Below are 14465 nucleotides of genomic sequence, written 5' to 3'. Positions count from 1 at the left end.
CAACTTTAACATTACCGCAACAACATCAACCGAAACCGTCGCCGTGACTCAGTAACTCGGTGTCTCTATCTTATCTGGTGGAGAGCCATGGGTCTATGGAGCGACACCGCAGCGATTCTGCCCGGCCACGCAAAACTAAAACTCGAGCCGCTGGCCAAGGAGCTTGAAGCTAATCTTAATCATCTCTCTGACAAGAATCACGATACAAATACTGGTCCTCCTATCAAGTCGAAGCCGTTGCCACCGCCTCAACTCATCCGCCACTCTAGCGATTGGCTTTCTCAACTCTTAACGTCGACTCCCGGCTGGCCGTTGTCGACACCGCCACAGCACAATCGACGACCCTCCGCCCACTCCCTCGACATCGCCGTCGATATGCCCTCGCTCAATGGCGTCGTCGCCTCCCACGAGGAGGAGACGAATGGCAACGCACAAGACCACAATGGCACCACCGCCTCCGTCCTCGCCCGCCGACCAAAGACGCCCACGACATCCGCCATGGCCCTGACCGAGTACAGCGTGTGCCCCTCGCCGCCATCGGAGACGGCCCAGGCGCGCATCAAGCAGATTGTTCCTGACGAGTTTCTGCTACCGGACGGCTACCCAGATGTATGTAAAAAATATTTCAAGGCATAATTGGAACCTTGAAACTGAAAAAGAAAACTTGATTCTTTTTGCCAGTGTCTAACTCCTCCCTCCTAGTACCTTCGCATGATCCTCTCCGCCACGTCCCGCATCTACGAGGCCTGCAAGGCCACCCCCCTCACCCACGCCGTCAATCTCAGCAACCGGCTCGAGTGCAACGTCCTATTCAAGCGCGAGGATGAGCAACCCGTCTTCAGCTTCAAGCTGCGCGGCGCCTACAACAAGATGGCGCACCTGGACCCCGCGCGGTCGTGGAAGGGCGTCGTCTGCTGCTCAGCTGGCAACCACGCGCAGGGTGTCGCCTACTCGGCGCGCAAGCTCAAGATCCCCGCCACCATCGTCATGCCCGAAGGCACTCCGAGCATCAAACACACCAACGTCGCGCGCCTCGGCGGCCACGTTGTCCTGCACGGCGCCGACTTTGACGCCGCCAAGGAGGAGGCCGCGCGCCGCGCCGCCCACGACGGCCTCATCAACATCCCGCCCTTTGACGATCCCTACGTCATCGCCGGCCAGGGCACCATCGGCAACGAGCTCTTCGCCCAGGTCAACATGGCCAAGGTCGAGGCCATCTTCTGCGGCGTCGGCGGCGGCGGCCTCATCGCCGGCATCGGCGTCTACGTCAAGCGCATGGCGCCGCACGTCAAGATCATCGGCGTCGAGGCCCACGACGCCAACGCCATGGCGCAGTCGCTGCGCAAGGGCGAGCGCGTCGTGCTCCGCGAGGTCGGCCTCTTCGCCGACGGCGCCGCCGTCAAGTCGGTCGGCGAGGAGCCCTTCCGGCTCGCGCGCGAGGTCGTCGACGACGTCGTCGAGGTCAGCACCGACGAGATCTGTGCCGCCATCAAGGACATGTACGACGACACGCGGTCCGGGCTCGAGCCCGCCGGCGCGCTGCCCATCGCCGGGCTGAAGAAGTACGCCGCCGCCAATCCCTCGCGCGATCCCTCACGCACCCTCATCGCCGTCACCTCGGGCGCCAACATGAACTTTGACCGCCTGCGGTTCGTCGCCGAGCGCGCCACCCTCGGCGAGGGCAAGGAGGTGCTGCTCGCGTGCACCATCCCCGAGCGGCCCGGCGCATTCGCGCGGCTCGTCGAGGCGGTGATGCCGCGGCCTGTCACCGAGTTCTCCTACCGGCGCGCCGGTGGCGACGCCGCCAACGTGCTGCTCGGCCTGTCCCTGACGGCGCCCGTCGCGCAGCGCGCCGACGAGCTGCGCCGGCTGCTCGCGCGCGTCCGCGACGACGGCACCATGACCGTGGCCGACCTCTCCGCCGACGAGCTCGCCAAGAGCCACCTGCGGTACCTGGTCGGCGGCCGCGCGGCCGTCCCGGACGAGAAGCTCTTCATGTTCACATTCCCTGAGCGGCCCGGTGCACTCGAGCGCTTCCTGCTCGCCGTTCGGCCCAAGTTCAACATCAGCCTCTTCCAGTACCGCAACTACGGCGGCGACGTCGCCAAGATCCTGGCGGGCATCGAGTGCCCGGACGCCGAGCTGCCGGAGCTGCTCGACTTTTTGCGCGAGCTCGGATACCCCTTTCAGGACTGCAGCGACTCGGAGGTGTACAGGATGTTTCTGCGGACGTAGAGGCCGTTTGCGTGATTCAACATTGCCTGTCTCGCTCTCGTTTACGACATGCACAGATCTTCATGGCGTTTGTGGATAATTCTCCTTTTTGTTTTTATTTCAATGCTATATATAGGACTGGGTATGGACTCCTGCGCTGGTATTTAGACGCGGCTGCTGAGGAACAGGGCCAGAGAAAAGTTTCGGGCTCTTTCCATGGGCCTTCTTTTTCCTTTACATTTCTGTGGCAGAATGGATATTATATGACTTCAAGACTTTTCACGTGATTTGGCAGAGCTACGCTTGCTTCTCGGTAGCCATCTGAAATGTGTTTGGCTTGTACAACAAGCCAGGGCTGGGACATTGAGTGAGTCAGGGTACAATAAGAGTTCCTCCCCAACCCAGCCGATGCATGTCTGGGAGCGCGGAGGCTGACAGTCTCACAATGACGATCACGTACCCCAACGGCAACGGCAAGGCCGCAGCGTATGTACGAGCATCTACACGTATGTAACTTATTAGTGGTAGATAAGCCGCGTCGTTGGAGGCGGGCCTTGGCAAGTACAGCCGGAAACCGGGACCGAGGGCGGCGGCGCTCTCAGGCTGGGCTCGAATGCGCAGTATACACCAAAGCCGTATAGTCAATGCATCAATTATGCATGGCCATGGCCATGTTCTCGACCAAGTTGTGAAGCGGCACCGGGACTTCCTAGCCGTGATTCCGATTGGTACACGGTCTGCATGGGATGGGGTGTGCGTGTGAATTTGCCAGGTAACCGCAGGTCGAGTGGTCGCGGACTCCTGAGCTGGATTCGGACGTGTGGTCCGAGGGAATTGGGGGCTTGAATGAAAGACAAGAACAAGCTGGGCGAGGCGGCGAGGCAAAAGAGACGGGCAGATGCGTTTGTTATGATCATCGTTGCGTCGCAGCTGAAAAAAGGTGTGGTAGGTGGGAAGGAACCCATTAGTGCAGGCCAATGTGTTCCATGCCCTGCATTGTTGGGAAATTTTCTGCATTTGCCCGACGTCTGCCCAATCCTCCCCTCCAACCTCCTTTTCTCTTTTTCTCGGCAGCAAGAATCAAGGCGCAGGTCTTGGTCTGCAAGAGTTGGCCACGATAGAGAAAATAGAAACGGCTTGGACATGTGCATGTGGTGGAGGGAGGACTGACCCAGCGCCCAGCCCCGGGTACCTTATTTTTTTCGCTGCTGTGGGCCAGGCTGCGGCCTGTGCTGTCCTTTTATTTGTGAACGGGAGGGCTAGCTGGGGTCAGGGGGAGGAACTTGGGGGGAAACAGCAAGATTAAAAAAATTGCTGTTGTAGAGGTAGGCTAGTCTACCTCGGCAGAAGGCCTGGAGGGGAGCGATGCAACGCTACGAGGCGGCTTGTGGACGGGATATTCGTATATACATAGGTCCTCGGTATTCAGGTAGTATTGGCTTGCTGGGGAAGACCTCGTTTATAGCGAGTCTTGTGTTTGGTGGCTGAGTAGCACGAGGAGGGAAGCATAACTTACGAGTAATATATTGTCCATCGGCCATGACTGGCTGCGATTCGTTTACTGGCTTCGGGGCTGTCTCGTCAGCCTGTCACCAAGGTTTGGGGTGCCTCCGACTCGGAATAGCCATATCTAAAATAAGGCCGGCCGCAGACTCGCCGAGACCATTCATGGAGGTACGAAGAGGGTGTGCACAGCGCGAGCCCGAGTTTCAGGAAGGCGGTTGAAGCAGTGTCTCACGTTGGTGTTGACAGTGCAGTGGACAGATGAAGGGCTCAACGTTTATCCATCGGCATCATCCGTGCCTGGATGCAAAATGAATTATGCCAATATCTGCAGCTGATACTTCCAAGCACCCTTCCATGCCCCGCCTTGAAAATTAGTGTACATGCAAGGTACGGGTAATATTCATAAACTTCATCTATGTATATAGTTGATGCATAGTCAACCACAGGCAAATACTTAAGTACATTCCTTTGCAGATTTCCAAGCAGCCACCTACCTCTAATCTGGTACCTGAGTTCGTCGCTGCAACGCACCTCCGTACATGAAGCCCGCCCCATCAACATCGCAATATGGGTCGTGGGTCGACAGCTTGTTTGCCTCACCCCATGCATCACGAGTTGTCAGCGGCCAGCAGCCAGCGCCGCCTGGAGTCATCTCAGATCATCTTGGCCAAGTTTGCAGTTGTGTAATAAGTGCCTGAACATATTATAAGATCGCCGAAATTAAAAAATAATTCATCGTTACCGATGCTCACCTCCCTTCACTCCCTCGACCTGCGACCTGCGCCGTTTGCACCCCGCCAACGTGAGACTTCCACGGCTTCTCCATGCGGACGTCGGAACAGTACCTGCGGGTACCTACCGGCCCTCTCCTGACCTACCCAGTACCAGGGAGGTACTCGGATATGCATCAACCCCTTGTCACTCCTCCTCACTCCCACAATGCTTTGCAAACAATCTCTGGCCCCATTCCCTTTCCCATCACCAGAGTTTTACAATCCTCCCACTGCTCCTCATCTACGGACTCCTAACAGGTAACCAGCCTAGCCTCTTGCTCCCCAAACCCATTCTCCAACATTCTCATCGTCAATCGTACTCTGCAATTTTCAGTAGTTATCCGCCTTGCCCGCTAGGTAATCCACCCCGGTCCCGACGCCAACGCCTGCCGCCGCCATTGCTCCTCTTCTGCCCCACGCCGCTAACTGCAGCTACAGACTTTGGGGTCACGCTGCCTCGCTCTTCCCAGTAACCACCAGCCATCATGCTAACGAAACGATAATCACCCTCATCACTCCCAACGTCGCTTGCCTGCAACCGGCACACATCTCACGCACCAACCCAAATCAGCCTCACCATCACCCAAGTCCGACCCTCCCTCCCTCCCTATCCTCTGACTACCAGGGCATTCACTACCAAGTAAGTGCGCCTACCTCCTCCTAGCGAATCTCTAGGTTGCTCGTCTACCCTGGCCGACAGCTCGCATTGGCCTGCTTCTCTGTTTGCTTGCTGCTCAACCCGCCACCTTGGGCCATCCATTATTGCCGCTGACGCAAAGTCCCCTCCTCCAGCTCCCCGGCCTCGACGCCTTGCATTTCCGTTTCTGCGACACTTTTTTTCTTTTTCGCCGCTCACGCCCTCCCATCCCCAGCTCTCAAAACTCCCGATCGTGTCCAGTTCCTGTCTGCGAACCCAGCGTGCGCGACTACCCACCGCTGAAGCTCTCCCGGCGAAAGCCACACAATCTGTCTGTGCCAAGTTAGCTACCCCGTCCTCTGCCCGCCCTCATCATGCACCCGCAGCTAACCCTGGCTTACCTACAAGTCGACAGCCTTGCCTCGAATCGCACGCGACACCACATCGCCCGTCCTGCGTTTGACGACTTCCCACACCAACCATAATCCTTCCCCGACGTTTCTCGTCTTGCCGTGCGTCTAGCAGAGCGATGACCTCCATCGCATCCGCGCCTTTCCTGCGATTCATCTAACCCGTATCACCTACCCGCCGCCCACGAGTCGCGCGATCTGTCTCGCCCCGAACCGTCGCACATAATATTATTATTCTCTGGATCCCCGTCACAGATTGCCTCCCCAGCACGAGCGCGCCTTTTGCCGCCCGCCTTCGAATCTACACTACATCTACGAAGCGAAACATCGATAGAGCATGCGTGACCCGGTACGACCGGACTTTCACCTGCTCTAGTTGCTCCGACAGATACCTTAGCTACCCACGGTGTCACCAGCATCTGTCAACTCCTGGCTTGCATACGAGTCCTCTCTTGCCCAAGCAAACGGCCCCCAGGTGCTACTGTGCTCACCCGAGCTTCCAAGCTCTAGCGCAGGAACCCGGTTGCAGGCCCTTTGTCGCATCGCACCTCTCCAACCACAATGCGACGAAATCGCTCGTCCGGTTCGTCTTCGCCATTTCGAGCCCTGGCTCATAATCAGCCCCCCAGCAACCCTGGAGATTCCGTCTCCCTCATCCGCTCCTTCAATGTCGAGACCAATCCGGCTCGGCCAATACGGCCTTCGCCCCTCACGGCATCTACCATTCGCGATATGCCACTCGACTTGGTCGATCGTCTACGCTCCTTTCCACTCTTTCAATCAGCCCCAGAAGATTTCCTTGTCGAAATTGGCAACCACCTGAAACCTCAGGTGCAAGCCGCAAATGACCATGTTGTCAACGAAGGCGACGATGCAAAGGCCATGTATTGGCTCGTTCGCGGAGTTGTCGCGGTGACATCTCGCGATGGCGAGGCAGTGTATGCCGAGCTTAAATCTGGCGCCTTCTTCGGAGAGATTGGTGTTTTGATGGATATGCCCAGAACAGCGACTATTGTCGCTAGGACAAAGTGCCTCCTCTTAATCTTGAAGAAGGAGGATCTGCAGACAATCATGCCCAAGTTCCCACAGATGGAACAAGCCATTCGCGAAGAAGCACAAGAACGCCTGACTCTCTTGAAGAAGAAGCGACAAGAGGGGAACTCCTTGTTGAAATCACCGTCCGGCGACATTGGATCCCGAACCGCAGCACCAGGCGAAGTCTCGCGAGGCGATAGCGGCGCTCTCAAAGATGGCGCCGTCGTCAACTCTAAGAAGCGAAAGTCACCGAGCCCGGGTATTATCGAAGACCCAGCCGTTGGGAGCGCTATTGGCAGTGGATATGTCAATATTCGCCATACCCTCCGCGAGCTACCACTTTTTGCAGATCTCCCACCAGATATCCTCCATTTTCTCGGCCTCAGCGCTCAGCCTAAAATCTACCCTCCCTTCAACGATATTGTCAAGCAGGGGACCTCTGGTAGCGAAATTTTCTTCATAGTTCAAGGAGAAGCTGAAGTCATCCACCATTCTGCCAATGACTCGTTGTTCAAGAGCTTCCGTATTCCCAAGAGACCCCGGCTCAAGGCGGGCCAATACTTTGGTGAGGTATCAAGCTTGGGTCTCTCGCGAGAAAGGACTGCAACTGTGCGATCCATCACTACCGTGGAGTGCTTGATGATCCCTGGCAACACACTAGATGAGCTGTGGCGCCGATGCCCAGCAGATGTCAGGGCTCAAGTCGAGGAAACGGCCCGAACGAGGCTGAATCAGAAAGAAGACGACGTTGAAATGACCGACGCCGACGGCAAGCCTCGCTCAGCGTACTCTGATCCTCCCACGCCATCTTCCCCCTCAAAACCTCACCCGCCACACCTGGTGCTTACGAACCCATCCAAGCCCGCCTCTCCAAGCAAGGACGATTCAGATCGTATGGAGCCCAAGGACCCCGATCCATTCCTGAGCGTCAATATGGAAAATTTACGTAACAGAAGACGACACTCTCTAGCACCACCGATACCAACCCCTGATCAGTCTGGTAGAGTGAATGGAGGGTTGCCTTCGCCCGACGGAACGACGTTGAAGGTTGCATTTTCACAAGCCTCTCTGGACTCCGATATGCCTACGAAGCGCGCGAGAAGGAGCTCCCGCCCAACACCTGGATCAACCGGGCCTGTACTCTCCGACGCCATATTCGTCCGCATATTCGAACACTTTGATATTGTCGAATTGCTCAGACTTCGCATCGTGAATAGCCATTGGCGGCAGATCATTACGACCCATCAAGACGTCTGCAGAAATGTCGATTTGTCTAGCTACAACCGGTATGTCACGGACCAAGTTCTCACGCAAGTCTTGGCGCCATTCATTGGCACAAGAGCCAGGATGATCGACCTCAACAACTGCTTTCACATCAGCGATGACGGTTTCTCGGCTCTGTGGAAGAGATGCGGCAAGAATGTGGTCTCGTGGAAGATGCGATCAGTTTGGGATGTCTCGGCCAGCCAAATTCTCGACATGAGCGAGAACGCCAAGGAACTACAGGAAGTTGACTGGAGCAACTGTCGCAAAGTAGGCGACAATCTCCTGGGGCGTGTCGTCGGCTGGGTAGTTCCAGAGCATTCCCCAACAATGCAGAAGAAGATGGCGACGCAGTCACACAAGAAATCGAAATCGCGCCATGTTGAAACGGCAAAGGAAAACCCGCCGCCGCCGGGCACCGTGATTGGGTGCCCGAAGCTTAATACGTTGAACCTATCTTACTGCAAACATATTACAGACCGATCGATGTTACACCTGGCTGCACATGCATCGGACCGGATACGTTCACTTTCACTTACCCGATGCACATCCATTACAGATGCTGGGTTCCAGTCTTGGGCACAATACAAATTCGAAAAGTTGACATATCTTTGCCTTGCCGACTGCACATACCTATCTGATCATGCGATTGTTGCTTTGGTCAATGCCGCCAAGAGTTTAACGCACCTTGATCTCTCCTTCTGCTGCGCCTTATCAGACACCGCGACTGAGGTAGTGGCATTGGGGCTGCCAAAACTGCGCGAATTGCGCTTGGCTTTCTGCGGCAGTGCGGTTAGTGATACCAGTCTACAGACAATTGCCCTGCATCTACCCGAATTGGAAGGACTGAGCGTGCGTGGGTGCGTACGAGTGACTGGAAAGGGCGTGGAAAGTTTGGTCAAGGAATGTACTTGGCTGAGGTGGCTTGACGTGAGCCAATGCCGGAACCTGGAGGGATGGCTCCGAAACGGTGGCCCTTTGAAACTGGGCTCGGCAACTGAGCTGCAGAGCGGATGGTCTTCGGACGAAGAAGACGAAGGCCCCAGTTTCAGTCCGCCACGGTTCGGGCCGGCAGTGATGAGCGTCGATAAGCTCGCCAGCACTTCGAGCTTTGCGCACCGCACGGGGCTGGGAGCAGCAAGGATACGACGACAACCTGTAAATTTTATTGTGGAAAAGGGCCCGGTTGGACTGAGATAGAACAAGGTGACGACGCCAGTATATATACGAGGTTACGGAAGCAGGAAATGGAGATGATACCCAAACAGCTGTACTATGTGTAGACGACGGGAAGCAATTGGATATAATGGTTACGATGTTAGGAGCAAGAACTGGATGCTGATATGTTTTAATAGGGTGGTGTTTCGGGGCTTGCGGCATGGTACAGGCTGCGAGCGGCCGGAGCATGCGATCGCGGGGCGGACATTGCGGCCCCGGTTGGAGACAATTGCTGTCGGTCTGGGCGCAGTTTTGTGGCGAGTGCTGGCACGAAGATTCGACTCCGTTCCACTGCACGTGACCCCGGACTTAAAAACTGGCCACACAACGGCCGGCTAGCTTGCTCCGCCAACCCGGGTCACTTTCGTCATTAGCAAGCAGGCAATTGGTAAACGACTGCTTGGCCTGAGGCAACCTTGATATTTATTCCCACCTTCGCCCACATCGTCATCCATCAACCCTGCCCATCACATCCAAGCAACAACTCACATACGCACAACAGAACATCATGTCGTTTACCCTGAGTATTCGGCAAGGGCCTGCGCGCCTCGCGCAGCGTCTACCCGAACTCACCAAGACCAGCAGCTCCATACTGCGTGCCGTCGTCCCCGCACGGAGTTTCCACCAAGCCGTGTCCCGGAAGCCCATCGCATCCCGCATCACGACAACGACGACACGCAGCGCCTTTCGCCAGAACGGCATCCGCTTTTACAGCCAGAATGGTGGCCGCGGCCAGTATCAGCAGACGGCGTCGTCGACGGTCAGCAGCGGCACCCGCAAGCTGCTGGTCGGCGGCGCCATTTTTGGCGGCACGCTGATGGCCATCAACGTCGTCTTCAACCGAGAGACGCGCGACGACGGCGGCATGCCCGTATACGAGCGCGAGTACCTCAATAACACGTTCCTGCACACAGGTCTGGGCGTCGGCATCATCGCGCTGACGGCGCGCCAGATGGTGCAGACGGGCTTCGTGTACCGCATCATGACGACGAACCCGTGGGTGGTTGGCCTCGGCGGCCTAGCCCTGAGCTTTGCCACCATGATTGGCACTCGCTCGATTAGCCCCGACAAGTAAGAACAATACCATTCACCTTGGGCCTTTCTTTTCCATCTTGGCACAAATTGCTAACAAAATTTCGCAAAGCTACCTGCCCAAGTACGCCCTCTGGACCGCCTTCAACGCCACCCAGGCCGCCTTTGTCGCCCCGATGCTCGCCTTCATCCCCGGCGCGCTACTCGCGCGCGCTGGCCTCTACACCGTCGCCATGATGGGCTCGCTGGCCGTCGTCGGTGCCACCGCCAAGCAGGAGAAGTACCTGTACATTGGCGGCCCACTTCTGGCTGGCGCCGCCATCGTCGCCGCCTCGGGCTTCGCGCCGCTGCTGCTGCCCGTCACCGCCGTGCGCACGCTCGCCTTCACCGAGAACATTTGGCTGTACGGAGGCCTAGCCGTCTTTGGCGGCTTCACGCTCTACGACGTGCAAAAGGTTCTGCATCACGCACGCTTGGCGCAGGCCGGCTACATGAAGCGTGATCCTGTCAACGAGAGCATCTCGCTCGAGCTCGACTTCCTCAACATCTTCATCCGCATGGTCCAGATCCTGTCGATGAACCAGCGCCGCAAGTAAAAGGAAATCGGAGAACAGGCCGCGTGCGGACAGTGGCATGAGGCAGGAATTGAGAGGCAAACTGACCTAAGGAAAAGACCAACTTCTCCACTCATTCTTTGCGAATGCTACGAAGCTTGTGTTTTTAGTTGATATTCCTTTGTTGTTGTAAACTAGATATATACCAATGCATTAAAAAAAGTAAATGACCTTCAAGAGTGTAGCATGCTGAAATCTACCACCACTTTTCTTGCCAACGTGAAAACCAGGGCGTTTCTGCGACTACCCTGTACGGAGCGGATTATCACGGACAGATCTTTGCTGGCCATCAGGAAGCTGACTGAGAAGCTTGTTGGTCAAGGATCCCATTACTAAATGTAGTGCATGCTCAAGTGCGGGGAAATTTTAATTCTGCGCGGAAAATTGCCTCACTTGGATCACTGTGCAATGTTGGTGCGTTACAAGTCCGTCGGCTGCAGGTCCTAGATATGGCAAACTAGAAAGTAGAAGACGACAGCGAGGCTTCTGTATCTGGCATGCAGTAGTTTCACCGCAGCTTCCCATGGTGTAGGGATTGACTCTGCCAGAACTCTCACCTAGCACGTCATCAAGAACTGGCCTAGTTTGATGGGTATAATATTTAAGAAATATTACGAGATGCGGACACAAGGCTTGTAGGACGCTAACAGGAGGAGCAGGATCAACGTTTCCAATCGCACATTTTCTAGGGTCGATGTGGAGACCAATTCTCAGCTGGTTGCGGACAACCTAGGTGGATTAGTAGGCGGCGGAAGGCTATCTGGCGAGTCAATCTGGTATTTGGTCGTGGATTGGTGTGTGCTGGACAGTCGGTAAGTTTACTAGTTCATGGCATTTCCTCCAGGACAAAAGGGTACGAAGGACGACGCGGGGAGCTTGCAGACAGCCCCTCTGGGGGGCTGTCGGACAAGAAAACTTCCTAGGGCTGGGCGAACACTACCTGCTGTCGGCGCACGACGTCGTACTCGACGGCGGCGCGGGGCAACGAGACGATCCGAAGCGGTGGCATGCCAGACGCACCCGTCATCAACTCCAACCACTTGGCTGGGGGTTTGCGTGAAACGGGTGAGATGGTGGTGGCGGCGGCGGCGGCAGCGGCGGCGGCGTGCCGGGGCCGGGCCGAAAGCTGCCAGCACAGCGGTGCAGATTTATTCGACCTGGCTGCGCGACAATGTGAGCCTCGCATTCTATTTACGCGGGCTGCAATAACCGTGGTCGACACGCGCAGGTTGAGTGTGAAGCGTGCAAGGGCTGAGGGTTTGTGTTGTCGGGGGTGGTTTCCAAAAATCAATGACCTGCTCTTCGCATGGTTGAGGAGTCGGGGGAATGAGAGGGATGAAAATCTGGCTTGGTAGATCTTTTCTATTCCGAGGCTGACGATTGGTGCGCGTCGCGGTATGCTAGCGGAGAAGATTGCGGATGACATGCTCAACAATTCGTCGTCACTGACGGGACCAAGTCGGGGCTCGGACAAACATGCGATCGGGGCTCGTTCATAGTGGGCCGCTGCCGATATGAGCACGAAGCGAGTAGTACGATGGCGTTAACCAAGCCTCAACAGGGAAACCGAACCGAGATAAATGAGATTTATTAAAGGGCAAACATTTCAACGTGATTTTAATATCTGCGAAAATATGTCTCTGCTGCAGGTACACGCCAAGGATCAGTCACGGCCGGGGATGCCATGTCCGGTCCTCCTCCCTCGATCAGAATACAGATTACCTTGGTACGACGTAAGATATCCCGACAGGGGCTAGCACCCGGTATTGCAGAGGAACTGTGAGACGAACGATGGTTGACCGGCATTGGCACATGACCAGCCGCGCAGGGGGCCGACGAAGACGAGTTGAAAGAATGGATGGGGAAAAAATGGGTTATCAATCTGGACAGGGGTCTCAGTCGTCTTACTGTACTTGGTCTTGGCAGCAGGTGAGGAATAGTGCCTTATTACGAATAGTATATGCAGAGGGTACCTTATTATATTATAGTCATGTGTACTAACTATGCGGTGGATGACGGTGGCCACGCGATCTGCATTGCGTTGAAGAAGACGAAGGATGGCTCGAGTATCCCAACGAGGCAAGTTTGCAGAATGAGTGCACCAATCAAATGAGTTCCCATCTTCTGATTCTCGCGGCATTTACAAGCACATGACAGGCACCCCTTGGTACAACCCCTGGTGGGCAAGTCAATCCCTGGGGCCAGGAGGCCCAGCGCCCACAGGGTCGCACTGACAGAGAGGCTTGTTGGGGCTGTTGCAGGGGATTTGGTGATCAACCGTTGGCATGGTGGTATCCATCTGTAATTAAGGTAATCATCAATGGTGTTTTTTACACATCGTTTTCTGATCCGAGGTCCGTCGAGATTTGATTTATTGGCCGATTTTTCTTTTACAGCAGCAGGGGAGAGGCAGTCGGTAGACAATTTCGAGAAGGTGTGGCTAACCTGCCCGGGGCCCATGAGGATGTGATGGATGTTGCCGGCGGCTTGTCGATCGGCGCGGGCGGCACAGAGTACCTCTCGTAGGTAACTACCCAGGTATACGGTACTAGCTAGGGATAACGTTATTAGCACGTACCTGTAACACAGATGCATGCGGCAAAAGTGTTTGGGGTACACAAATCGCCGCCCGCTGCTGGTGGTCCCCGAGCCGGGCTGGGATTTGCTGGACTCGCCTCACCCTGGCTCGACCTGACATATGCAACTGGCAGCTTCGGCAGTGGGCAGTGGCTGGACTGGCTGCTGGCACTCGTTGCAGCCTGCAACCCACGCCCGCCCTAGTGGTGCGTTGTGCATCATCGCCACGCACCACTGCCCTGCTGCCGCCCATCAATCTTGCCTTGCCCAGCTTCCTGGATTAGTAGCATCTAGGTAGGTCCTCGCACAGTCGAGGGAGCTCTTCCTTGCCCGTTTATCTACCGAGACGAACAAGCTCTCTCCTGATCGTCTCTTGGCTTCTCTGCTCATTTATTTATCCGCCGCCGTCAACCACTTACCGTCCATCGGACAGGCCACTATATTGCCGCCACCCACGCGCCCCACTACCGAGACGAGGGTCTCGAGGTCGGTCCTCGGCGGCTTCGCTCACCAATTCATTTTTGTCGCACCTTCCCATCCGGCCATCTTCCCCGCTGCCCGTTGCCCTGGAGTCTTGTTACACAAACCCGAGAAGCAAGTCGGGATTATTCAAGCGAAAAGCCAAAGAGGGGAAAAGGACGATAGATGGAGACAGAGACAGTGCACAACAAATTGAGACAACTTGCTTCTCACCCCCTCCGTTGTCGACGCCTCTCGGGCCGCTTATCATCGTGCTAGCTGTCTTATTAGCTTGGCTGATCCAGACACCAGCCAAAACCTCTTTGACCTCTTTTTTTCCCTTTGCCTCACCAGCCCATCACCCCATCCATCCATCAACTCCATCCATCATCCACAATCTTCCTCCTCACTCCTCATCCTCCATCTTCTTGCGGGGCTCCTTACCATTCTATCCTTGGCGCCGGCCCGCCCTCTCTGATCCTCCGAATTCAAAATCCCCTACGCCAGGGTCCTTGATCGTTTTGTCGTCTTCTCACCAAACATCACTACTCGCTCGCTCGCTCGCACTCGCACTCGCCCTCGCACCCGCCCTCAACCATTCGCTCACGCATCGCATCGCAACCCACAGCACTGCGCTCGTCCTGCCGCTCCCCCCTTTCCTCCCCGACGGGCCAGCAACGCGACAACCTAGCTTGGGCTTTGGCTGTTGAGCCCGTCGCTGCCCACA

At 56.1% G+C, this 14465-nt stretch overlaps 2 protein-coding genes across 2 annotated transcripts; both read left to right on the top strand.

Annotated features, from left to right (window-relative positions):
• Window positions 1-87: 87 nt before the first annotated feature.
• ISF_05197 (threonine ammonia-lyase precursor) lies at window positions 88-2235 on the top strand (the record flags this gene model as incomplete). Its single annotated transcript, XM_018848802.1, has 2 exons — window positions 88-609; window positions 703-2235. 2 exons carry the CDS (start codon window positions 88-90, stop codon window positions 2233-2235), a joined length of 2055 nt encoding a protein of 684 aa, XP_018703938.1.
• Window positions 2236-6101: 3866 nt separating this feature from the next.
• Window positions 6102-10684, top strand: ISF_05196 (Cyclic nucleotide-binding-like protein; the record flags this gene model as incomplete). The annotated part of the gene is made up of 3 exons (XM_018848801.1): window positions 6102-8996; window positions 9559-10127; window positions 10201-10684. 3 exons carry the CDS (start codon window positions 6102-6104, stop codon window positions 10682-10684), a joined length of 3948 nt encoding a protein of 1315 aa, XP_018703937.1.
• Window positions 10685-14465: the final 3781 nt, after the last annotated feature.

The sequence above is a fragment of the Cordyceps fumosorosea genome, assembly GCF_001636725.1.
Source record: "Cordyceps fumosorosea ARSEF 2679 chromosome Unknown scaffold_12, whole genome shotgun sequence".
Lineage (NCBI taxonomy): Eukaryota > Fungi > Ascomycota > Sordariomycetes > Hypocreales > Cordycipitaceae > Cordyceps > Cordyceps fumosorosea.
The sequence above is the reverse complement of the archived record's forward strand: the minus strand, read 5'-3'. Positions and strand labels throughout refer to the sequence as shown.